Source organism: Hippichthys cyanospilos, chromosome 19 (assembly GCF_059441005.1).
Source record: "Hippichthys cyanospilos isolate Australia breed blue-spotted pipefish chromosome 19, RoL_Hcya_1.0, whole genome shotgun sequence".
NCBI lineage: Eukaryota > Metazoa > Chordata > Actinopteri > Syngnathiformes > Syngnathidae > Hippichthys > Hippichthys cyanospilos.
Genome location: NC_142387.1, coordinates 4,499,363 through 4,523,343, shown reverse-complemented (window position 1 = coordinate 4,523,343; position 23,981 = coordinate 4,499,363). Strand labels below are relative to the sequence as shown.

The 23,981-nt window shown below is 37.1% G+C and overlaps 1 protein-coding gene across 5 annotated transcripts in view; it reads left to right on the top strand.

Moving 5' to 3' along the window:
* Positions 1–23,981, top strand: part of ctnnd2a (catenin (cadherin-associated protein), delta 2a) — a 243,524-nt gene that overhangs the window by 207,838 nt on the left and 11,705 nt on the right. For all 5 annotated transcript variants that reach the window (XM_088402108.1, XM_088402107.1, XM_088402109.1 and 2 more), the window contains exons 20-22: positions 11,089–11,335; positions 13,906–13,990; positions 23,316–23,442. In XM_088402108.1, coding sequence (XP_088258234.1) covers positions 11,089–11,335; positions 13,906–13,990; positions 23,316–23,442 — 459 coding nt within the window. The remainder of the gene's footprint in view (positions 1–11,088; positions 11,336–13,905; positions 13,991–23,315; positions 23,443–23,981) is intronic.

Below are 23,981 nucleotides of genomic sequence, written 5' to 3'. Positions count from 1 at the left end.
TAGCTTCTGCATGGTAGCAGATGGCTTCACGCAGATGCCAAGTTTTAATATAATTTGTGAGCTTGCTAGTTTGTGCTTCAACACAATAGTTTTTGTAACTTTCAATCGTACCTTTTTCTTGACTTAATGTAAAAACTTTGGTATGTACAAAAAAGGGAAACCACAGTATATAAAAGCTCACAGGTTTTTTTTCTTTTTTTTTCAACAGAGTTATAGCTGTTAGAAATTCATTTGCATCAAATCCGAGTGAGCCATTTGCTGTTACGTTATCGACCTCTATTTAAATTAAGGGATGAAAAAAGCACCTCTTGTAACAGTCACCAAATTAGATGAGCTATTCTATTGGGTCTTTTACGATGAGAACAATATATGATCTCCTGGAAATCATTAAAAAGTTTGCTAATTGATTCAAATATGTGAAGGCAATTGATCACCTTTTATCGCGCTGTTTAATTAGCCTCTTCAGAACCGAAAGCGATTGCAAAAATTTATGGCACCGGTCCCTGAAAAAATTATGGGGCTAATGAAAAGACTAATGAATAATTTGGTATTTTCTAACTCAAATACCGAAAGAATGTAACTCTCAGTTTTATTGAAATAGGGGCATTTTGTTGGGTCCAGCAAATGGTTTCGACTTCCGCGGACTGTAATAAATTAGTAACCGAGATGACATCAAAATCTGAGTGATACAAAGAGAGTAGCAAGCCAGTTTCAAGACGAGCGTTTGCTTTCGGCAAGGTGTGACATGTTCGGTGTTAACAGCAAAGAGATAGAGGCCAGACACCACGAGCGCCATCCTGCTTAGCCCTTCCTTGTACACAAGCTTTAATAGCACACGCTGACTCAAACCTCACAGTCAACTCTTGTTTCTTTACATCAAGGCAAAAACTATCCTTGGGTGACTAAGATGTTTTCTAGAGCATTTTTGTTGTTCTTGTGCCAAGTACCATTGAATTATATTCGTAGGACTGCGGCAAATTTTGGCATCGTCTTTGTTGGGCTTGTATGGAGATTTGATGCTTGTTTTTTTGCGTTCTACCTCTTTTGTTTTTGATTTGTGTAATTATCTGCAAACCTTTGTCACTATAAATGAGTCACATTTACCGCTACACAGTCAGTCTTTGCAATTCTTACCCATTGACTTGGAGATGGCAATATGACACACATGAATTGAGAATGCCAAGCAGTCGTCACATTATTCCCAGCTATTTTGCAACGCTCTTCATAAACACGCGCCGCGCTTGCCACCAAAACAAAGTTAATGCCGGATGAAAAGCGATTAATTCAAAATTGGTATTAATTCAAAGCGCTTAATTAATTCACAGCTCGATTTAATTGGGTTTTTTCCACTTGTGCTTTGCAGCAAGCATTTAATTCAGATGGGGAGAGCAATACTGGGGATTATATTAAATACGTGAAGTCAAATGTAATGTAACCGTCAACCAAAATGACAAGTTTATCTGCAAATTTGCTCTCATGGTTTTCTCTTTCTTTCCTTGTCACACAATGGCAATTGTTGAGTTGGCCTCCTCCCACTCTCCTCCTTCCATTGCACACCGTCCTGTCTCCAGCACTCATATTAGTCTTCCTCCAGCCGTACCTTCTTAATTTGATGCCCACATCTAACTAATACCATTTCAGAAATTAGCTCATATTTCTCTCTCGGCCATTGTGCCTCGCATTGATGAGGTTGGTGCTGGAGTTGTTACCGTGGAAACGGCAGTGGTTTACCGCCGGGATTTTTCTAAGTGCTTGATTGCAAGTGTGAATGTTTCAAATCAGGATGTTTGATAGGCAGTTGCTAATGAAATAAAGGACTCACAACTGAAACATGGAGACACAATAAAGACAGGCATGATTTGACATATGCTTCTCGATCTGTCATAGAAGGTCCTCTGTGGGGTTTCCATATTTCTCTTTGTGAGCAGTAAACTTTTAAAGGCTAGCCAGAAGAAGAGCAGAAGGTGATGTGTGTGCCTCCAGTGATTCATTCTGTGTTACTTTTGTGTCGACGTTGGAGTGCTTTATTCAGCTTTGAATCTTTAACTAGACTAGATGTCTAGCTGAGACTGGAGTAAAAAAAATATATTCACTGCAATGGGCATAACATTAGGTATATTTACAGTAGAAATTGTGGTAGGTAATCGAAATCCTTCTGAACTGGTTTCTTTTGACACAATGGATGACTGAGATGGGGCTATGGGACAAAGAACCATTTTGGTGGCATTTTCATTTGACAGCAAGTGGGAAAGTGTTTTTAAAGATAACAATTGCACTAGAAGAAATAATGAGTCATTAAATTATTATGGGTGTCACAACAACCGATTAATTACTAAATACAGTCACAGTTAAAGGGTTACAGTATGTTTTTTAATCGTGTTGATCTTATTTGTGATCTCTGACTTTCTGCTTTCTGCTTGCTGATTTGATTCATTTCTACATATGTGTCTTGTGCTTAAGTTGGGGATTGGAAAACAAAGGTCAATCACACCCTGGAGTAGGCACCGATTGGCTGTCAATGTATTTGACGTCACCTAATAGACTCTTGTTACGGGTGGCAAAGCGAGTTCAGCAGCAGTAGGAAGGAGCATTTGTTGGTCAAATGAATGGTGAATTTAACTAAAAAAAAATCAATAAACACTCAAAATGGCAGTTTTGATAAAGGGAGCGTGATATGCATTCTTTGTAGGAAGTTGTAAGGAGTTTGCTTAGCACAAAAGCAACTCAAGTTTAGCCTACCCAATAAATGCAAAGCACCCAGCTGCAACTGCAGCCGTAGCTAAGAATACCAACAAATAGGCTAAAGTAGCGAGCCATAAGAGCTGTATTGCAATGGAAAGCATTGACCATGTTTAACTTGAATGTTACTTGGCAAAAAAAAAACAAAAAACAATACAGCATTCCTCCCTTTGGTCGAAAAAGATCGATAAAATCAATTAATTACTTAACATAATTTTTTTCATCTCTTGACAGAGCTGCAAATTACCTACTAAGAAAGTATGATCTATTCATCGTTTATAATGGCTAAAAATATATAGTATCCTTTTAAGTTGTTCAGCCATTGTCAATGCTCATCTGAATCCCATTAAATTTTAAAACTATTGGGTGGTGCTCTTGTGTTAAATTAATAAATATGACTCATGACCTCCGGTAGCATCAGTATGTATACTTTGATACTGATGCTTCAAATGTTCAATAATTGAGATGGAAAAAGACTGTTTCCCACAATTGAGTTAAAGGACTAACTAGAATTGGGGCTCCATGCATCTTTTACATGTTCTCGTCTTGCTTGTGTTAACTGTCTCCAACTTTCTCCCACTTTTGAAAAACATACACGTTAGGGAAATTGAGAAACACGATTTGCCTGTGGGTTGAGACGTGTGTTATCTGAACGCACGCACTGATGTAGAGAAATAAAATGAAGTGGCATAAATTTTGGTCCCCTACTATCACTGAACCATATATTGAATTTCAGAGCTACAGTATGAATAAATGTAATGATGAAGATATAATAAAAATTGCACTTATCTATATCAACACGTTCCTCTTTAATTTTCACCCACACGTCCCTTTTCTTTACCAAAGCTTTGTCTCACTTGATTGACAGCCAAAAAAGAGCAGGGCCAGGTCCTTCTGGAACCTGTAGTGGATAAGCACCAACTGAAAACACAGAAAAAACGGACTGGCAGAAAAACAAAACTAAAGGGAGGATCACGACCGTGAATGCCTGTTTATTTAAAATGTGCCCTGCCATTAACTGGCAATCAGTCCAGTTTGCATCCTGCCTCCTGCCCAGAGTAGGGTGGGGTGGGCTGCAGCTCACCCACGACCCTGATAAAGACTTGAGCTGCATAGAATTGGATGGCAGGAATAATAGGAGGAAGAAAAGGCGGTTTTGCATGTTGCTTTTCTTCTTGCGCCCCCTATTGTCAAAGTGACATACAGCTACATGCAAAGTCTCAATTGAGACTCGGTTCACTGAGCAAGATTTCTATATGATCTCAAAAAAATCCTTGGGCATTTTTTTAGATGGACAAAGACTGGTAACTATTTAATAAACACATTTCACTCTCATTAAGCAGAACGCCACCAATCACATTGTTTCATTTCTCATAATATCTGTCTGAGACAATTGCCTACAATCTTACTTCAATAACACTCTCCGTTTTCCTCCAGTAAACAATCAAATCGCTCCATTCTTGGAGATAATTGGATTTCTTTAAATCAAATCAGCTGTTATTGCCTTGATGAAGCGCGGGCGGCTTTCACAAAGGCAGAAGCACAAGGGAATGCAGCACACAAATATATTACGTAGCACCTTTGTATCGCAGATGATGGAGGCGATATTGGAGGTCATATAATAAACATGTAATAAACAGTTATTAACTGATACAAGAAGAGGCATGTCTAACATCAAGCAAAAGTTTCACCATGAAAGAAATGAGATGGAAGGGAGATTTTGCATGCATGACAAACTGACTTCACTAAACCCCACCCCACCCTAAATTTTTCAACAAAACCTAGAAGAAAGAGGGCCACCAAAAAATATAAGCATTTGGTTAATTTTGCATTGACTTTGGGAAATCGCAACATTTCCCCTTTGTTTCTATTCATCAATAATTCATTAGGAAACTTCCTTTTGACTTTGGATAGCACCATGTCTGTCGAAAGCAGTGGTTCTCAAAGTGGGGTCCGTGGCCTGACTTCAAGGAGAAATAATGTGAAATAAAAAATAGTGTGAAATAATTTGGCTCTTTTGGAACTGATTTAGTTTGATAGTTACAGATTTGTGCAGTGTTTGGCTTGGTCTTTGTTTTTTTTGGGGCCGCCTCTGGCCACTGTTGATGCATTTTGTGGTAGACAAGATTGGTTTGGCTTCAATTGGGAGCAGTTACCATCAGTGCGCACAGTTTGCATTGTTCCTTCTCTTTGTGAGATCTGGCCGGTGATTATCTGTGAGTTGTGTTTTCTTTGTTGGAATGTAGTCATTTATGCTATGCCCAAATTATATTATACACCACCAGGGGGTTCAATGGTTTGCTCAAGGACACTTCGGTATTCAATATACACAAATACTCTGCATTAGTGGTTGTATATACACTTTTAAAAAGGACCCTTTTGTTGTTATACTGTTTGTAGTGTGCATGTGTGTGTGTGTGTGTGTGTGTGTGTGTGTGTATGTATATATATATATATATATATATATATATATATATATATATATATATATATATATATATATATATATATATATATATATATATAATTGTTCAGTGAGAGGGACTGAAGTGGTACACACCAAAACATCTTGAAGCTGATTCTGTTACTCTGCTTGGTGATTGCTTTCCTAAGTAAAGCAGCCATATTTTAAAATTTACACAGAAGAGCATCAGTCTGCTTTTATAAAGGACTACAGAAATCACTGCTGAGATGCTGAAATCCGGTGATTTGGAAAATTTTAAGTTAAACAAGTGCTCTAAATGATTCCTCAATTAAAACAGTTGTCAATTGTCTTCATAATTGCTTTGCAGACAATTTATTTTGACGGCTCCACTTTTACATAAACCAATACCACTTATTTAATCTAATGTGTTTTTTTTTCCCCAAAGACAAAAACTATGACTTTTGAATTAAAAGGAGTAAAATAAAACACACTGGAGAATATGGAAGCATGCAAAGGCAAAAATGCTTCAAAATACTCCTTAAACTGTATACAAGTCCCCATGTCTTTTTCAAGCAAAACCATTCCCTACTTTTATCATTATCATCTCTGTTCAGTCACTGGCTTGACAAATTAGTTGTTCACTGAATCAGTGCTTCAGTCAATAAATTGTCAGTCACTGGCACAGTCAATTATCTGGCAAGGCCCTCGATAAATTACCCGGTCAGTAAGTTAGTCATGCCATCGGTGAATTATTCAGTCAGTCGCTCCCAAATTTATCAAATTAAAGTCGCTGTGAGTAAGTTAATCAGTGAGGAAATGAGTTCGTGTGATCCAAGTCGGTCAAATAATGAATTTTGTTCAACTTTGTGAGCAAAAAGACAACAGCCATTTTAACCTCTGCTTATCCTGTCAGACAGAGATAACACTGGCCCAATCAACCCACTACTCATTTTCATAAGACTGTGTGCATGCATGTGTCCTGCTGTATGTACACACATACGTGGGATCTTCACCATTGTTGCATAATTGCTTGTTTGCTAATGTGTGCTCTCTTTACGAAGGTTAATTGTGTCATCGCAAGTGCTGATTATTCATCAATGTAAGCCCGTCCTGGATCACTTTGACTTATTAGCAGTAAACAGGAGGAATGGATTTGCCAAAAGCCTGGGAGGGTGTCCTGGGTATCATAGTGATGAATTGGTCGGGGAGAAACATTGTCTTGTTTGATAGGGGAAAGCAAAGCAGGAAAAAAAACAAAAACCTGCAGAAGAGCTTTGCATGCTTTGCCCATACAGTAAAATTGAATGAACCAATATGTTCCCTCTAAGACTATTGTGTTCCCACTAAGAATTAATAATTCAAAAACTCCAACAGAACTAGTAGAGGCTTCTTGTTGATTGTGTTGTTTTGCAATTAGAATTTGGAGGGAAAAGGAAAACATTTTGAATGATGACTTGGAATCTGCTGTTGTTTTTCCCGACTTATCCATGTCAAATATTCTTTTTATTTTAATTGTAGTACAGTACTTAAGAGGCATTCATATTCAAAGTTTTCAAGTAGATTGCAAAGTCAGTGTTTTATTTTTTTGGGTGAAATCTGAAGAAATTCTTGTTGTGAGTGGAGACCAAATGCTTCTATTTTAACGATGGCTCCACAACTATTCGACGAATATAGTTATTGTGGGGCTCTCAAGGATGTGAGGGCTTTGTTGTGAGACTGCATTGCAACTGAGCAGATTTTAAGCATCCACTAGAGAATGAAACTTCCTGTTTTTTAGCACGTATGCTTCTCCACAGAAGGACACTTTTAAAGGAGATTGTGACTCGGAGTGTAAAACAGAAGCCCTTTCATTTTTTTTTTTTTTTTTTATGTTTTGTGATGGAAACATATGTTTCACGGTTGACTGATTTGTTCTTTGCATGTGCAGTTGAATCACGGTTACCTTTAATTAGGTAGCTTTTCTCAAAGTTGAGTTACTCTGAATTGATACTTTGGACAAAAATATACTCAACCAAATTTTTTCTGTTTGTTCTCTCTCTTTTTTTCCCCACATCCCATGTTCCTCCATTTTCTTCACCCTCTAGCAATTCGCACAGAAACACTCCTCTGTTCTATATAAAATGTATATAAAAATAGAAACACTCACCTGAGATGTCGAGGAAATCCATTAGACTGACATGAGGATTTGGAAGTTTTGTGATCATGAAAGGGCTCTTATTTTAAATCAAAAGTGTATTCAATGCTACATTCCATTAGAATTAATACATATAGACTGTAAAATACAGAAACTTGAATAGATGTGACCGTAAAACATGGGCAAACTCCCAATGCAACCCTAAATATTTAATTTGCATTGTGTCGATTGCAGTTCATTCTCTTTGTGAAGTCCTTTGCAAGAATAATTTATGTTTTTTGTCCTTCAAAGTGAGGTTTCAGTTACATGGTTGAAAATGTTCGAAACTAAGAGTAAATGTTAGTTACTTTCAGTGGTAGAAAAATATCTCTAATTTTGCTTTGAATTTATGAGGTCTGATATCTATCAGATTGAGGATTGAGTGTCTTTGATAATTTGTCTATCTGTTTGGTGATGAATGACATGGTGAAAAAATATGTTTAATATGATGTTTGGAATCCTTTTTTGATGCTATTGTTGACTCGAGTGGTATAACTCTGCTAACGCTTATCCAAAAGGATGACTACAATCTAGCCTGCTCACCAGCCGACCACATGGCATGATCAGTTAATATTGTAATTGAATATTGTGCCCATTCTGTATAGATAGAAGTTTGTGGGCTGTGTAAGTATCCGTGGTGTAAAAACTGGCACATTTTTACAGGCCCTTGGCGCACATGACACTTTGGTGACAGAAAGTTGATGAGACTAATCTGGGACCAGATTAGTTGTGGTGCAGGTGTTGAAATGTAAATGTGGTGGATTTGATGAAGGCAGAAAGATTCGGCGCTCCACGAATGGTTGTGGTGGATATCATTGTATTTCATTCACACATTTTAGTTCTGCATCGATCCCTCTGAATTCTTCTCGAAATCAATTCATTGCCTCCTCATATGGCAGCCCATTCACTGAAATATCGCGGGGTGAACTGCTGTATTTCCTACTATGTTTCAAAACAAATGTACACCTGTGCATTAGGTAAATGGTAGGCCTCACTTCACATGTTCGTTTTGCTTGTCATTTCATTTACATGCCTTCACAAGTTCTTTCACAGCGACGTTATGGCTTTTCCTATCACGCCGACTCATCTGCAACTCCATAATTAGTCCACCAGCTCATCCTTTGAATATCATTTCTTTCTCTGTCTCCTCATATGCCATCCTATTCAGTGGAATATCGCAAGACGGCCCCTTTTATTGCATTCTAAGCGTGAGCATTAATGCGGCCGTGTGAGAGGATTTACAGTGAGCCCTCTCAGGCCAAAGCTTTATGGAGTTATCCAAGCACTCACTCGCTGTGCAAGACGTTTGCTTTATTACTTAGACACTCAAAGGATCTGTTAACTTGTTAAATTTCCTTCACAGCACTTCCTGATTTAAGTCCTTTGGATTATTGCAAAGTCAAAGTGCATGAGCATACAGCATCGTTAAGTCATAAATGTTTGCTGCACTTCTGATTTCTTCAAAACTTTTCTGAAATGAGGTTAAATACTCGCATATTCCCTGTGATCAAAAGTAAATGTACAGGCATCAGATACTTTCTGTTTCTTACATCTATCAGTGAATGTAGAAGAAAATACCCGAATGGATGTTTGTTAGTAATCATAATAGTTAATAAGAAACTGCTCAAAGAGCAAGCAGAGTGGTCCAAAACTGTCAGTCTCATACGAACTCCTCAAAGAGGATGTGAGCTTGAGACAACTTAATCTAGAGCAGGGGCTCTCAAATCTGTTGGAGTCAGGGACCCCTTTTAGAACGCAAATTGGCCAAGGAGCCCCATTGCAAATTTGCGGAAATAAAGAAAACAAACAAAAAAATCACTTAAGCCAAACTTAAGTATCCTTTTTATTCAGCTACATATTCAATTTGACAACAATTATATTTGTTATTTTTCAGCTATACTTAAGTTTAGAGAATAAAATTTGCATATTGCACGCCTCCTTATAACAAACTGGGTCAATGTCCCTCAAAAAAGTTTGCTGCCATTTATTTAGTCAAAAACACCATTATAAAATAAAATGTTGTTTTGGCTTTGCTGGATTCATTGCCTCATATATATATATATATATATATATATATATATATATATATATATATATATATATATATATATATATATATTTTTTTTTTTTAATAAAAAAATGTAATAACCCAATGTTCTGTCCTTCCTTAATGTTACATTGGCTTCTAACAGCATATGATTGTAACTCTTCCTTAAATGATTTGTGTCAGTAGTACAGCTCTCACTCATTTATACTGTAAAACTGTAAGAAAAGGAAAACACCAACCATAACTCAAGTAAATCCCATGTGCAAAAATTATATATTTTACTAAATGTAACAATGTAACGAAACGTGTTAATTAAATCAATCATATAACTGAATTACAAGATTAAATCATTCATATAACTGAATTACAAATGGTATTCCTTTCAATACAAAATATTAATTAGATGCAATTAGATGTTTATCAATGCAAAACATTTGCTTATGCTATCATTTACCAAAGGGAAATACCTAACATAAATGAAAATGCTAAAGAGCTAAACACATACAAGGCAACACTATATATAACAGGCTGAATAAAAGACTATTACTAAAACTAGCATGTTATCTAGAGTAACAAATTGAACCAACAAACAACTAATTTTGGGCATATTCGCATAAATGACAACATTCCAACGAAGAAAACACAACTCACAGACACTCGTGAGCCAGATCTCAAAAAGAGAAGGAACAACGCGAGCACAGCAACGCTCTCAACTGGAGCCACACCGTCCTTCCCTACTACAAAATCCACTATCAACAGCGGCCTGAGGTAGCACCAAAAATAAACAAACTATTTCACAGATCCCCTGCAGTCCGGCCATGGACCCCATTTTGAGACACACTGATCTAGAGTACAGTGAAAAGAATCAAGATCTATTCAATTCTGCTTTGTGTGTGTGTGTGTGTGTGTGTGTGTGTGTGTGTGTGTGTGTGTGTGTGTGTGTGTGTGTGTGTGTGTTTCACATTTAAGTTTTGCTCTGTAAGGAAAGTGCCCTTTTCCACAAAACAGTATGTCAGGGGTGTCCAAAGTTGGTCCTCAATGGACACTCCCCTGCATGTTTTCCAGGTTTCTTTGACACACCTGATTCAAATGATCGGGATCCTTATCTTATCTGGCTTCTGCTTGCTGATGAGTTGATCACTTGAATCAGGTGTGTCAGGGAAAGAAACCTGAAAAACATGCAGCACAGCGGCCCTTGAGGACCGGATTTGGACACCACTGCAGTATGTGGATCCATAACTGCTTCTCTATTTGGATTCATTGACATTCCAACTACTAAAATGTCATAGTAAAATGTAAAATCACTTTCTTGATGTCATCTTATATAGATTGGCTACATTTGAATGCATCACGTTGTTAACCCTGGAGATTTGTGCTGTATTGATATAAAAAAATGACAGTGTAATTGACTAGAGGTTTCTTTACTGTCCTTAATCAGCTATTGAATATGATTTTTTTCAATGTCTGTGTTAATGTCGGTTGGTAGATGATGTGATTGCAATTAAAACTTAGTGACGAGGAGTAAAGCTGGTTGGTAGCAACCATCACTGTGAATTCAGGACAGCTTCAAAACAAAAGCATGGTTATTGCTTTGACCTCTATGCATTATTTGGTGTATTATTTTTAAGTTTATTTAAACAGCTTGCAGTGCGCAAAGGACTTTTTTTTTTTAATTAAAAAAAAATCTCTCTCTTCATACTTCAGGTAAATATGCCATGCGGGATTTGATCCATCGGCTACCAGGCAGTAGCAGCAGTAACAACAACGTCACCAGCAGTGGGACCACAAGTAGTGCAGGTCCACCCAGCAAGGCCATGTCTGATGACACGGTTACTGCCATCTGCTGCGCGCTACATGAAGTCATCACCAAGAACATGGAAAACGCCAAAGCCCTCCGAGACGCTGGTGGAATAGAAAAACTGATTGGTATCGCCCGCAGTAAAGGAGACAAGTGAGTGTTACTAACTCGCTATTCGACTTTGGAGTTGTGTAGTTTCAGAATGACTTCATCTCAATGGGAGGCTTTTTTTGAATTAGAAAGGATAAAAATCAGCGTGATTAGACTAGATTATTCATTTTACTGATCAAAAGATGAAGAATTTTGCTTCGTACAGCAACCGAGACCTTCACTCTGCGTTTTACCTACAGGTATGAATGGTGACTCAAAGGTTTTAAGCAACAGGAAAACTAATAGGGATAAAAGAAAATTTGGACATTTATTTTTCAACACAGCCTTCAAATTTACATGCCCTCATACAGACCTGGAGGTCATAGTTCACGCTGAGAAATACAGTCATTTCTAATCATTCAGCATCCACATCATAAAGCTAACTCACAAAATACTAGTGGCTATTTCAAAAATCAAAACTACAAAACATTGTCGTTTTTTTTTTTTTTTTTATCAAATATTTCATAAACTCATTACGTCTTCTTAGTGCCGATGCCGGTGATAAGTATTAATTTACAATCGGGAACTTTTTAAATAACAGCAACCTAAATTAGAGAATGTTTCCAAACATCTGAGTGATACTGTGTGCTCAATGTTATAATACAGGGTACCCCCTTGGAAGCATGATAACAATAAATGCTTAGGCAAATAATAATATGATGGGATTAATGTACATTCAAACAATTGAGATCATCATCCTTTGACACACCTGTGACAAAATGTATCAACATTATTTTGACGTATTCTTACAATCATGTCTAAGTTATTAGTGTTACAGAAGTAGTTTGCAATACAAGTTCAAATGAATGTGTCCATGAAGCTGCTGATCCTGGTGCACTTGCGTAATCCTTAACGGCAACAAGGAATAATGTAGCTCAGTAGACGAAGTAGGGTGTTCATCCTTGCTGCTATGGCAACCAGCAAGTCAAGGGTTGCCCGAAGTGACATCAACCAGACGTCAAACAATGAATTATTGTTTGGGGCGGGGGCAGAACTTTGCTCAAGGGCATCATTACAGAGAGCGATGAGGCTGTGGCTGGAAGAAAGTGCAAATTTCTCCGTGAGTTTAGTCAGCTTCTAATAGCTCACACATCTTCATTTCTTCAAGAAAGGCGCACTCAGAAGAAATGCTTCTTATCAGCAGCCCCTTCCTTGCCTCAATGTAGCTTCTGCTTCACCGTGAAATGGATTTGTTTACTCACTTTTTAAACAGCTATAAGAGTTTGATTTAGGATAAAGATTTGTCATTTAAACATTTGTTTATATTTTTAAAATGTGAATTCAACGAATTCAACTCTTCCACTGAAATAGAGACACGCATCATCTTTTCATAGAGAGATATATTTTTGAAGGAAATGACATATTTGCAATACCGACAAGTTCATACAGATGACAAGAAAAAGGTCACTGTGTCACACCCTCTCAAACTGAGCCATATACGCTTGAACTGTTTCACTTTCAAATCGAACTGTCCTTGAATTGTTTCGCACAAGTATCAAAAGCCGTATTGAATTGTCTTTTATATATATCTGTGGCGGTCCGTGCGTTTCACATTTACCTCTTCAGTAATGTCCGACTCAAATAAATACCCCTCAGAAGCAGGCGTACGCATTACTGGGCTACACAGGCTATTTCCCGGTGCCTTTAAACATCAATAAAAACGCATCAGCAATTAAAACATTATACGTGATACTGCCAAAATTGTAAATAATTAATCATTTGAAATTATTTGTCCATGGATTTTTATGAAGTCCACCAAGAAGAGCATTCAAGCTTTAACAAGATTGTACACTAAATTACAAATCGCAATTTAATATAAGAACATTATGTTATTTCTTTACCATTAAGTGAATATGAATGAAATAAAATTATAAAAACATATTAAAAATGAAAAAATAAATAAATTAAATGCTTGACTCACCAAAACAGCTGCCCTCCACTTATTATGCAAAATACAAAATCTATTCTTTCTTTCCTCATAAAGACTTCAATAACTTGCTTGTAGAGTTTGTTTGCGTTTATTTTCCAATCATAAATTCTTTTGTATTGACATGGACGCCAATGGTGGAAGTTGCGTCGGTCCAATTTCCATTTAGTTCTTCTTCAGAAAATGAGTTATGATACAAAACGTAACTCAAGCTCGACCCAGAAAACTGAACAGTCGAGTTATATGTCAAAGCCCCTTTTTTTTTGCTTGTTTTCTTTACCAGGTAAAAATTGACCAGAGGGTGGTGTTTACCACCCGAGGAGTACTGTTAATTTTACAAGCATCTGCCCTACTGCCCTCTCTAGAGAGCCATTGCTTTTGAGTCATTTTCCAGACAAAGTAGCTACGCAGAGGCTGCAAGTATGGCAGGGAAAGGGATAAGGTGGGGACTTTTTAACTTCTTTGGAAACTGCGTTAGGGGAATTACTCGCTCCTGAAAAGAGCAATGGCCCTCTTACTCTTAAAGAGCAGACAACCTCCACATATCTTTCCAAGGTGATATTGACGGGAAATGGAATAACAGTTTGGAATGTTACCAGAAATAATGGTGCGCTGGGGGACGTAACAATGCTCTATCTCCCCTCAGACACTCGGCCAAGGTGGTTAAGGCGGCCTCTCAGGTGCTCAGCAGCATGTGGCAGTACAGAGATCTACGCTCCCTCTACAAGAAGGTAACATACTGCTGTCTTCAATTCTGTATTCATTTTACACTTGAAATTGATTGTACACTTTGCACCTTAAGCATTTTTTATATAATCACAGTAGGGGTGTCTCGACACATATTTTTCACTTCTGATTTATTATCAAAATTGCCACTCGGGGTACTGTCCGATACTGCCATCGATCAGTAGGAATGTTACATGCTTTTATGTACTTTTTAGTATGAAATGTTAGAAGAGTCTATCAAATGATACTATTAAAAAAAAAAAAAAAACAATAGTCTGAAGTAGTAGACATGAGATGTGACCCATTTATTTATTTGAGTTCCATAAATTCAACTTCAAACACAAAAATATACTGCACGTCGATGAAATAAATCCAGCAGGAGCCCAGTCTGAAACGGACTGCTTTTATTTGATAGCAAATGTCGGAGCTTTTGGATGAAAACTGCTTTTTGGCCAATATTGAACCAGCATCAATGTCAAATTGAGACATTCGTAATTCACTGTCTAAAGTTACAAGTTGTACATGCATATGTACCTGCAGCAAGTAGTTATGTAAAGTGTGATATAACAAGGGGAAAACTGAGCAAAATCTGCCTATGGACGACTAATCACTCGGGGCATCATTCTCTCAAGAAAAATAAATGTCTACCATAAAATGTCTAGTAACAGTGGTTACCTCAATTCATAGACCCAATTTTTCACTTAAAAACATTAAATTGACAACTATTGCTCCTAATCGTATCTCTGCTGCTAACCAAAAAAAAAAAAACAGCAACTCAGCCTCCTGAACCAAATAAAGCATTATTCTTGCTGTATGTAAATGAGTTACCTTTACATGGTTACACTTGTATTTACGTCATGAAGTGGAGACAGAATCTTTAAACGGGATTAACGCTTCAGTAAACACTGATGAGCTTGCTCCTCAGTGTTAAGCGTATCTCTGGTCATGTTTCGGGGCTAACATGTACAAGATGATTTGGAAGGCAGTGTGATAAGGCTTGAGTATTAACTACCTCAAAATAATAGCTGAAAGGAGTGCTGTTTATGAAAATTGTCTTCTTAATAATGTAATTGCAGTTAAATGATTCAAGTATAATTATGATGTTGCTAACCTTTGTGCAACAAAAATAAGTGACATTACAATTGCGCGCGTGTGTAGGTGTTTGTGCGTGCATCTTAGTTTTTTTGCTATCTTTGAGATGCTTCAAAACAAATTCCAAACAGATCAATGTTTTCTCTACTTGAAACCATTAATACTGTGCTGGAAAAGATATCAATATGTTGTGTTATGCAGTGTGTGTTATTTTCAGCCTATTATGGTTGGATTCTTTCCTAACAAACACACAACAGGCGCTTTTTCTTTTACCCAATGAGTCTAAATGGTAGTAACACCGTTTGCTACTAGGAAAATCGTTTCCTGGTCAATGCAAAATCTTATCTGAAAATCATACTAGTAGCAAACACAAAGGAAGATTTCAGTGGAATGTTTGTGTGAGTATGCTAGCATGTGTACTTTGCTTTTCTTTTCTATTTTCAAACAAGCACCACTAACAAAAACAAAAAGGGTGGTTCCTCGTTATTCTATTTTTAAATGACAAACCCACACACCCTTGTGTCTTGATTAAAGGTAATGAGGGTTCTGTTTCCTTCATTTGTCTCTAATGAATGTTGAGTGAATATCTGCTAAGATACTATGTCTGACACTTCAATTCAGCATCCCAAAACAGCTTTTTTCCAAGTTATTGTATTGCATTAGGGAAGGATGATGTGCTTGTTTTTGTGTCCTGTTGAAAGTGAAGAGTTGAATTGACCATCAAAAGCTGTGCGTAAATTTACACGTCCAATAGCACAGGTCCAAAAATGAATTAACAAATAAAATTTGCTACGAAATCTTACTATGCCCACTTGTGCGTATGCACACTTGAGCCCCTGGTATGGCGTGAAAGTGCCATCATGGTTAGGAGGTGTGTGAACAACAAGCCAACTTGGACAGTTATATTGTCCTCTCATTCATTCAGATTGTCAGTACTCAGTAAAATGGGTCAACTAAGATTTATATTGGCCGCAACTTTAATTAAGTTTAGCTAACAGCGTTTGGATCGTCTAACTACTGTTCATTTTGTTGATCTCACTGACAAAGCTGCTTTTAAGAGCTGATCGAAGTTGTGCCTAGTAAACCAAAGAAAAAAAGGAAAGCGGGTTTACAGTCTTACATCCAAAATTCACTCTTGCGTTTTATCATCAGAGTCCAGAACCCTGCATTTTTTTCCTCTTGCCTGCTGCACATATTAGGTCATGGATGTTTGGGGCAGCCAGAAATCCTGTTAGCCTCCAATCCAGACATGGATTAGCATACAATTTAGACAAGAAAGAGTCACGACCAAATGTTTACGATGAGATGCAAAAGCACAAAGCGTTTTTGTGTAGTTTTCTGTACATAAAATGTTTAGGAAAAAGTTCGGGGTCATTAATAATTCTACTTGTTTTTTTCTCATTATGAGTGTTTTGACTTGCTTTTCCAAGTTTTCTCAGAGTACATCCGTGTATGATCTGTGCGTGTTTGTCTTCCTGTTTGTTTTCGTCAAGAGATAGTCTCACGACTAAGTAGAGTTTATCACGTCCTATAGCAATTCCGCAGAAGCGGAAAAAGGGAATTGCAGCACAGGCAGTGGATGTTAGTTGGGCAAGCGCCCATAAATAAACAGCAACTGCATGAAGAGAGCATCTGAGATGACTTGAAAGATCAGTGGTGCAGCAGTCATTAATAAACCAAAGCCTAAATCTGTTTTCAGAAACACTGGTGCTTGCCTTAAAGATAAATCATGTATAAAAGTCTCCAGTGTGCTTTCAAACTGTGCTTGTACCCGAATTTATTTGGTTTCTATGACTTCTATGTCCTCATTCTGCGTTTGCGCCGCCGCTTCACTTCCTTGGAGGGATGCCACCGATCGGCCATCCATGTCAACAACAAATGTCCAGCATTGTTTGGTCACAGACTGACGATCAAAAACAAAGCGACAACATTCTCTTGATTGAACCAGCAGGACTTAATGAGCCCGCACACATTTAAATACACAAAACACAAATGAAAACCGAATTTCACGCTGCATTTTCCAGCTCGCTTCATTTCTTGATAAAAGATTTTGCTCTGGCACTTAATCAGACATGCTTTCTCTATCGCTCTCTCACACACATGCAAGTTTATAGACTGCAAACCATGCACAAATTACCAAAAAGTACTTGACAGTTGGGGTTCGGGACCAGAGATATGTTCTGCCTGGAAAAGGGTGGCAGATTCTCAATATGGTCCGGACTTGTGTAATTGACTGTGTGGGTGTGTGTTAGTGTGATATGACAAGGCCTGGAACATTTTTGTGTGAGGTCATTGATTGTGCTCTGGGTTCCTGTAAATGGAGTGAGTCCATTTGAAAAGAAAATGTCAGTAAATGTGTGAATGTCATAGTGTGGAATGTGATTCTCTTTTACATTTTTGCAGCAATGAAACAAACAACACCCATTCAATCCGTCCATCACAGTTGTTTATTGAAATGGACGAGTGATGTTTTTTCTTTGATGGAGAGCATTGATATGAAGTGAAGCTTGAAAATTAACTTCTTCTATAGGAGAAAAGAAGCAGCATGAAGCATGGATGAGAATTGGTAGCCTAGCCACAATCAAAACGTGTGATGCAATTACTCGTGTGAAAGCTAGTGACAGTGTTTTGCTCAGCCAAAATAAGCATGCAAAGGTCAGTTAGAACATTCAACACCGTATAAATCTGAAAATGTGTGGATGAAATACGCTTGAGAGAGAGAAGCACTGAATAGAAGACACACACACACACGACGCACATAATGAAACATCCATTTGAATTGTTAGGGCTGTAATCATGTTTTTCCTTGCTGCAGCATGACCTTAAACTAATACTACAGTCACGAGAACAATATGCAGAATCTTCGCAAAGCAAAAAATGAATGTGAATCGGATCAATCTATTTTTTTGTTCTTTATAGCATCTGTACTAACTGGCCAATTGTTTACAATTTTGTTATTGACTATATGACACATACTTTTGCTTTACGGACCAAATGTTTCCTTTTTGTCCAGCTTCAAGCAAAACGACTGTATTCTTCACAAGATCACTGGGTATTCCGACAAGTCTGCTGAATGACATGATTCATATAAAATGGTCTTTCATGAAAGAATCATGTCTGGCTGATACATTCAATCATTATAATTGGGTATTTTCAGAGGCGTGACATATCTAATATGAAAAAAGATCAAAAGAAAATAAAAAATAAGTCTTATGTACATAGCACAGATTGAAATGTTAGTGTAAACCAGTGCTTCTCAATTATATTTTGCAAAACATTTAACCATGTATTTTTCACTTTGACAGCATTTGTACAGGTTACACGTTAGTCTAAAAGGGACAAAAGAGAATACTATTTACATCCCCCGCTCAGACTCTAAAAATGATTATCTATAAAAGTTGTTTATGTATACCAAAAACTGTATCTTTAACAATTAAAAACAGAAAAAAGCAACATTAATCAACTTTCAATGTGAACTGTGAAGTTCTATTTTACAGTTTTTAAAGGTTACACGTTAGTCTAAAACTGAAAGAAGTGCATCAAGGTGCCTGAAATACATTTGTTGTTGTTTTGTTGTACACTTAACATGGCATAAACAAAACCCTTCCCCTTGGGTCATCCGCACTCACCCAGGGGGGCCCGTCCCACCATTTGAGAAAGTCTGGTGCAAACATATAGAAAAATAAGATGATATAGTAATTAATTATGGCAAGACTGTATTAATGAAGCAAATTCACCCCACTATATACTTGAATCTAAATCGCTCATTGCCAGCTCAATAAAAATGGATTACCAACTATGGTAGCGAATGAATTAAATATTCCCTCGTGAAATATATATACACCACATCAGCAATTAAATCTTGCCATTAAATATGATGCTGTCAAGACTTAAAAAATGAATATTATTTTAAAATAAATATCCACAAAATTTTATGTAATCCAAATTACAAATCGCAGTTTAAAAACATCATTTTATTTTGTTACTATTAATTGATTATGAATTAAATTAAAAAACACAAACATATTAAAAATGAAACAATAAATATAGAAAATGCTATCACTCACCAAAACAAATGTCAGTCACAATCGATCAGTGTTTTTATACTCTCCCGATTTTTCTTCCTCTCCCTCTTCATTGTGGAGCTCTCTCTTTCCCTTCACACTGAGATGTACAGTGAATCCACTCAGCTGTCCCCCAAAGTTTTTAAAAGCACCGTAGCGCATTGAGGGGCTCACTTAACCTTCAAAGTGAGATGTACAATACTGTATATCCACTTGGATGTCCCTAATTTTTTTTAAAAGCACCGTAGCGCGTGTGTCCAGCTGTGCTTTTGTGTCTCGTTGCTGCCTTGGTTAAACAATTTAAGTTTGCAAATCCAGTGTAGCTCCAAACACCAAATCGATCCTTTGCAAACATAAGGCATTCCCGGCAGAATACTTTGCATTGCCCGTCAGAAGCCGTAAGCCAGGGGGGTACAGATCATTGTTCGTTGATTTGAAGTGGCGGACATACACCTTCCCCTTTGTGGACAGGTTAGCTAATAGCTACGCTATGCCTTTAATGCAGATCAGACAAGCTAACACTATTGTGTAGCTTGGTTGCTGGGAATAGCACCGCATTCCTGCAGTGAGCATTCATTCAGGTCACGTTCAACTTAAGATCTAGTTGGCGATCTTATGAGAGAATAACTACAGGGGCTGGTTCAAATGTCTTTGCACACGTCTTTGCACACAGATCGCCCTCAACCCTTGAAGTGAATGCCCTAGCGCTTAGGCAGATTTCATACAGCCTGGCGACACCACTTAGCTGAATTCTAAATGGTTAAAAACTCCAATCTAAAATGACAGCGCTTGAAGGATTGTAACCAAATGGATATAATATGACATGAAAAGAATGGGGTATAAAGAATCATTTTATTATAAACAATGTAAAACATATATATTTAGTAAAAAATTTGTAAAAATACATTTAAAATGAACTTGACTTTTATTATAGTTATTATAATTATTATAATTTATTATAGTTATGATAATGTCAGGTTATATCAGGCCAGCAGAGAAGGCCTTGTTGGCCCTGACGGTCGACCAATGAAATATACACACACACACACACACACACACACACACACATATATATATATATATATATATATATATATATATATATATATATATATATATATATATATATATATATATATATATATATATATATGTTTATATATATGTTTATATATATATATATACATATATATATATATATGTATGTATATATATATATATATATATATATATATATATATATATATAAACATATATATATATATATATGTATATATATATATACATATATATATATATATATATATATGTATGTATATATATGTATGTATATATATATATATATATATATGTATATATATATATATACATATATATATATATATATATATATATATATACATATATATATATATATACATATATATATATATATATATATATATATATATATATATATATATATATATATATATATATATATACGTGAGTTTTTTATTCCACAGAAGACATGCCATATAACATGTGAAAGCAGTGAGCAGGTGGAGGAACGTTTAGAAAGGTGGTGCACTAGAGCGTATAGGAATGAAGCCAAAGTAACACACACTACCATATTTTCGGGCTATGAGGCACATTTAAGCTTTTTTGGGTGCGGGAAAAATGTCCTTGCACCTTTTTTGGTGTACCTTATGTAAGGATGTCAAAATTAAAATACTGAATAAAGTTTGGCTCAGTGTGTTTCCCTTGCTCCTCATAACCCAGTGTGCCCTATATATGGAACTTTCCCAAAATATTCAGACTGCTCCTTATCAAACGTGCCTTATAGTCTGAAAAATATGGCATATGTGCATTAATGAGAGTCAATCAGAATCAACGAGAGTGGGTGAGAGGAAGAGTGATGCGACTGGGAGAAAAGATATCTACGGTGGAAGACTTTAAAAACTCAAAATCAGCCTAGAGCAATGGTGAATGTGCTAAGGACTGTGAAGCAGATGTGCTCACTGATTCCACCTTGGCAAAAGAAATCCATATTGTATTTTGCTCTATGATCACTTGTGAATTAAATCAGCTGAACATTTAACCCTTCCTCCTGCGGCTCGCACGCGCCCTAAAAAACCCTCGCGGCTCAATTGGAGGACCCGATGAATGATCCGCATCCACGGGCGGCAGATTGCTCCCATCGCTCACAGCGAAATGCATTCATTATTCAATACTCGGTGACTGTGTTCATTTGAGCAACATGACACTTTGACAGTGTCCAATTGCGGGGTGGCGGCATGTACCATCAGGAGGTTACATGGCTAATAATGAGATGCGTGTTGGCTGGGAGGAAGAGTGAGCCGATGGATACACGGTAAGAGTATGGATATTTGGGATGGAGCTACCTTTTGACGCATTGGCTGTCAGAGGAGCCGACTTCTATTTGTCTTCATTGCTTTGGCGGGAAAGTCAATGGAGGACACAGCCTACTTCTTGATCTTTTGCTCTGTATCTCTTTCTGCTTGCCTCGCTCATTACTGTCCCGCCATTACTCTCCCCGCTCTCATTACTTCCTGTCATCTTTTGTCTCCCTCGTCCTCCCCCCTTCCCTTTCTACCTCATCTAATTCCTCCTCCTCCTCTCCAGCTACTCCACTTAAATGATTCAGCCCACCACCGCGACCACTTCCAGCCCCAACGTTCCAAGCCCACTGCTACTCACATGCCCCCCAGACAGCAAAGCAATGATGGAGCACATCTCCATTTGTATTTTTATCATCTACTTGCGGTTTGTATGCAGAGGTAGCCAATTATCTTAATGCTAAATTGAATTGGGTTCCAGCTCTGTGATTGTTGCAGACTATCATAATCCATTTTTGAAAAGTGCTTTGCTCCAATCACTGCTAAACTAATACACGCAGAGAGAGAAAAGCCGTTGGCTTTGCCGTAATTATTCATGCCAACTTGTTGTGTTAAAATGTCCCTGCCAGTAAAGTAATAAAGCGATGCTCAGGCTTGATGCAAATCTCTACAATTGTGTTGGCCAGTTGTGTTGTGGGTGTCTTTTTTTCCCCCGCTTTTTGCGTTGAGAATAATTTTTGATAATAAAAGACGTGATTGATGTGGTTATGTTGATTCTTGGCTCTAAAAGTACATTTTGGAACGGACAGCTGGGGATGAATAGAAGGGACAATTGTTTGAATGAAGCTGTTGCTTTTTCAACAAACTGGCCATTTAGTGGCTCGGTTCCTCATAGATTAAACGGATTTGTGTTTAACCTCATACCCTTTTTAACAGTAATAATAATTTTATTTACATCATTGAATGAACACACTATCTAACTTTTTGTTATGGTGCCTTTACAAACTTTTTTTCCCTCTCTCTCTAACGCCACATGTTTTGACCAAATACTTCAAATGGACTTTATTAACCCTTTCAGTCCTATTGGGACAGTGCATCCCACAGCTTTTCAAAAAAAAATTCAGTAGGTATAGGAATGGAAGCAATAAGATTAAATGCCATCTCAGCAGTTCATTACACATCTACCTACAAAATTGAATGGCATTTAGCAACTTTTCTTTACACAACAAGCCAGTGCTTGCTCAACTGTCAACAAGGTTGGTTGCGTTGTACAATTTCTTCTGCGGAAATATATTGAAAATATATGCTAAATAGGTGTGTTATTATAGATAACACTGGTTCCTGTGTATTGTAGGCGTTCGGTGATATTTTTGACTTCTCTGGGACATGTATATTATTATTATTATTATTATTATTATTATTATCATTATTAATCCCAGGGCCTGTGACCTTTTTTGAAAATTTTAACTAACTTTCCAAGTATCCTAGACTAATGAACAAGTAATATATGCCGTAAGTTTTTACTTTCTTTCGGAGAAAAAAAGCCTGTGTTTGCCTACATACACAAAAGCCTACTTATTCAAATATAGAATTTTCCTTCAAATTTCACAAAATGAATGGCAATTTTCTAATTTAAAATATTTTTGTTTGTGCTTGTAAAACGGTTCCAACGAGAGAGGCCGATTCTTTTATCACCGCAAGATACGTCAGTATGTATTCACTGTAATAAGGCCAGGTATAGGTCCGATACCGATACTTGCACATAGTCCTATGCCTTTTATGTTCTATTATCACTTATCATTATCAGTGTCTCCTCTTGTGTATTTTTATTGCAGGATGGCTACTCCCAGTATCACTTTGTGGGCTCTGCCTCCACAATAGAGCGAGACCGGCAGAGACCATATTCTTCCTCTCGAACGCCCTCTGTTTCCCCAATCAGGACATCCCCAAACAACCGCTCAGGTGAGTAAACGACATGCAAATATTATGATAGTGTGCTTGTGCAGGCTTTGCGTGAGCAGTGATGTCGTCGTCATACCATAATTGCACCAAGTGTATTTTTATCCAGTGAAATTCTTCTCTTCGTGAAGTCATTCAAGTTAAGGTTTAATATTTAATTTGAACTAAATTTAACCTTGTACAATTTTACATTGCTTGGGAGCTTGCAGAGTTCATGGCTTCTTACAGAAGTCTTCTTTGAACTATTAAAGTACTTAAAGGAAAATACAGGGGAAAAATCAGCTTTTTTCCCCCACGTGGACTCATGAAAAGTGTGTCATAGGCATTGACGACTTCCATCTACGGTGTTTTTGGTGCTAATGTTTTAAGGCTCTCTCTTTTTTGCATTTGATCTTTTTTCTTGATCTTTGTGGGAGATGAAATGTAGTTTATTAATATGATTTACAGTTATTAACAGAATTTTTGTTTCTTCTGAACTACGGTATTTTATTGCACCCCACCAATGGGATACATCTGATTGATAGTGAATGGTTGATTGCTTT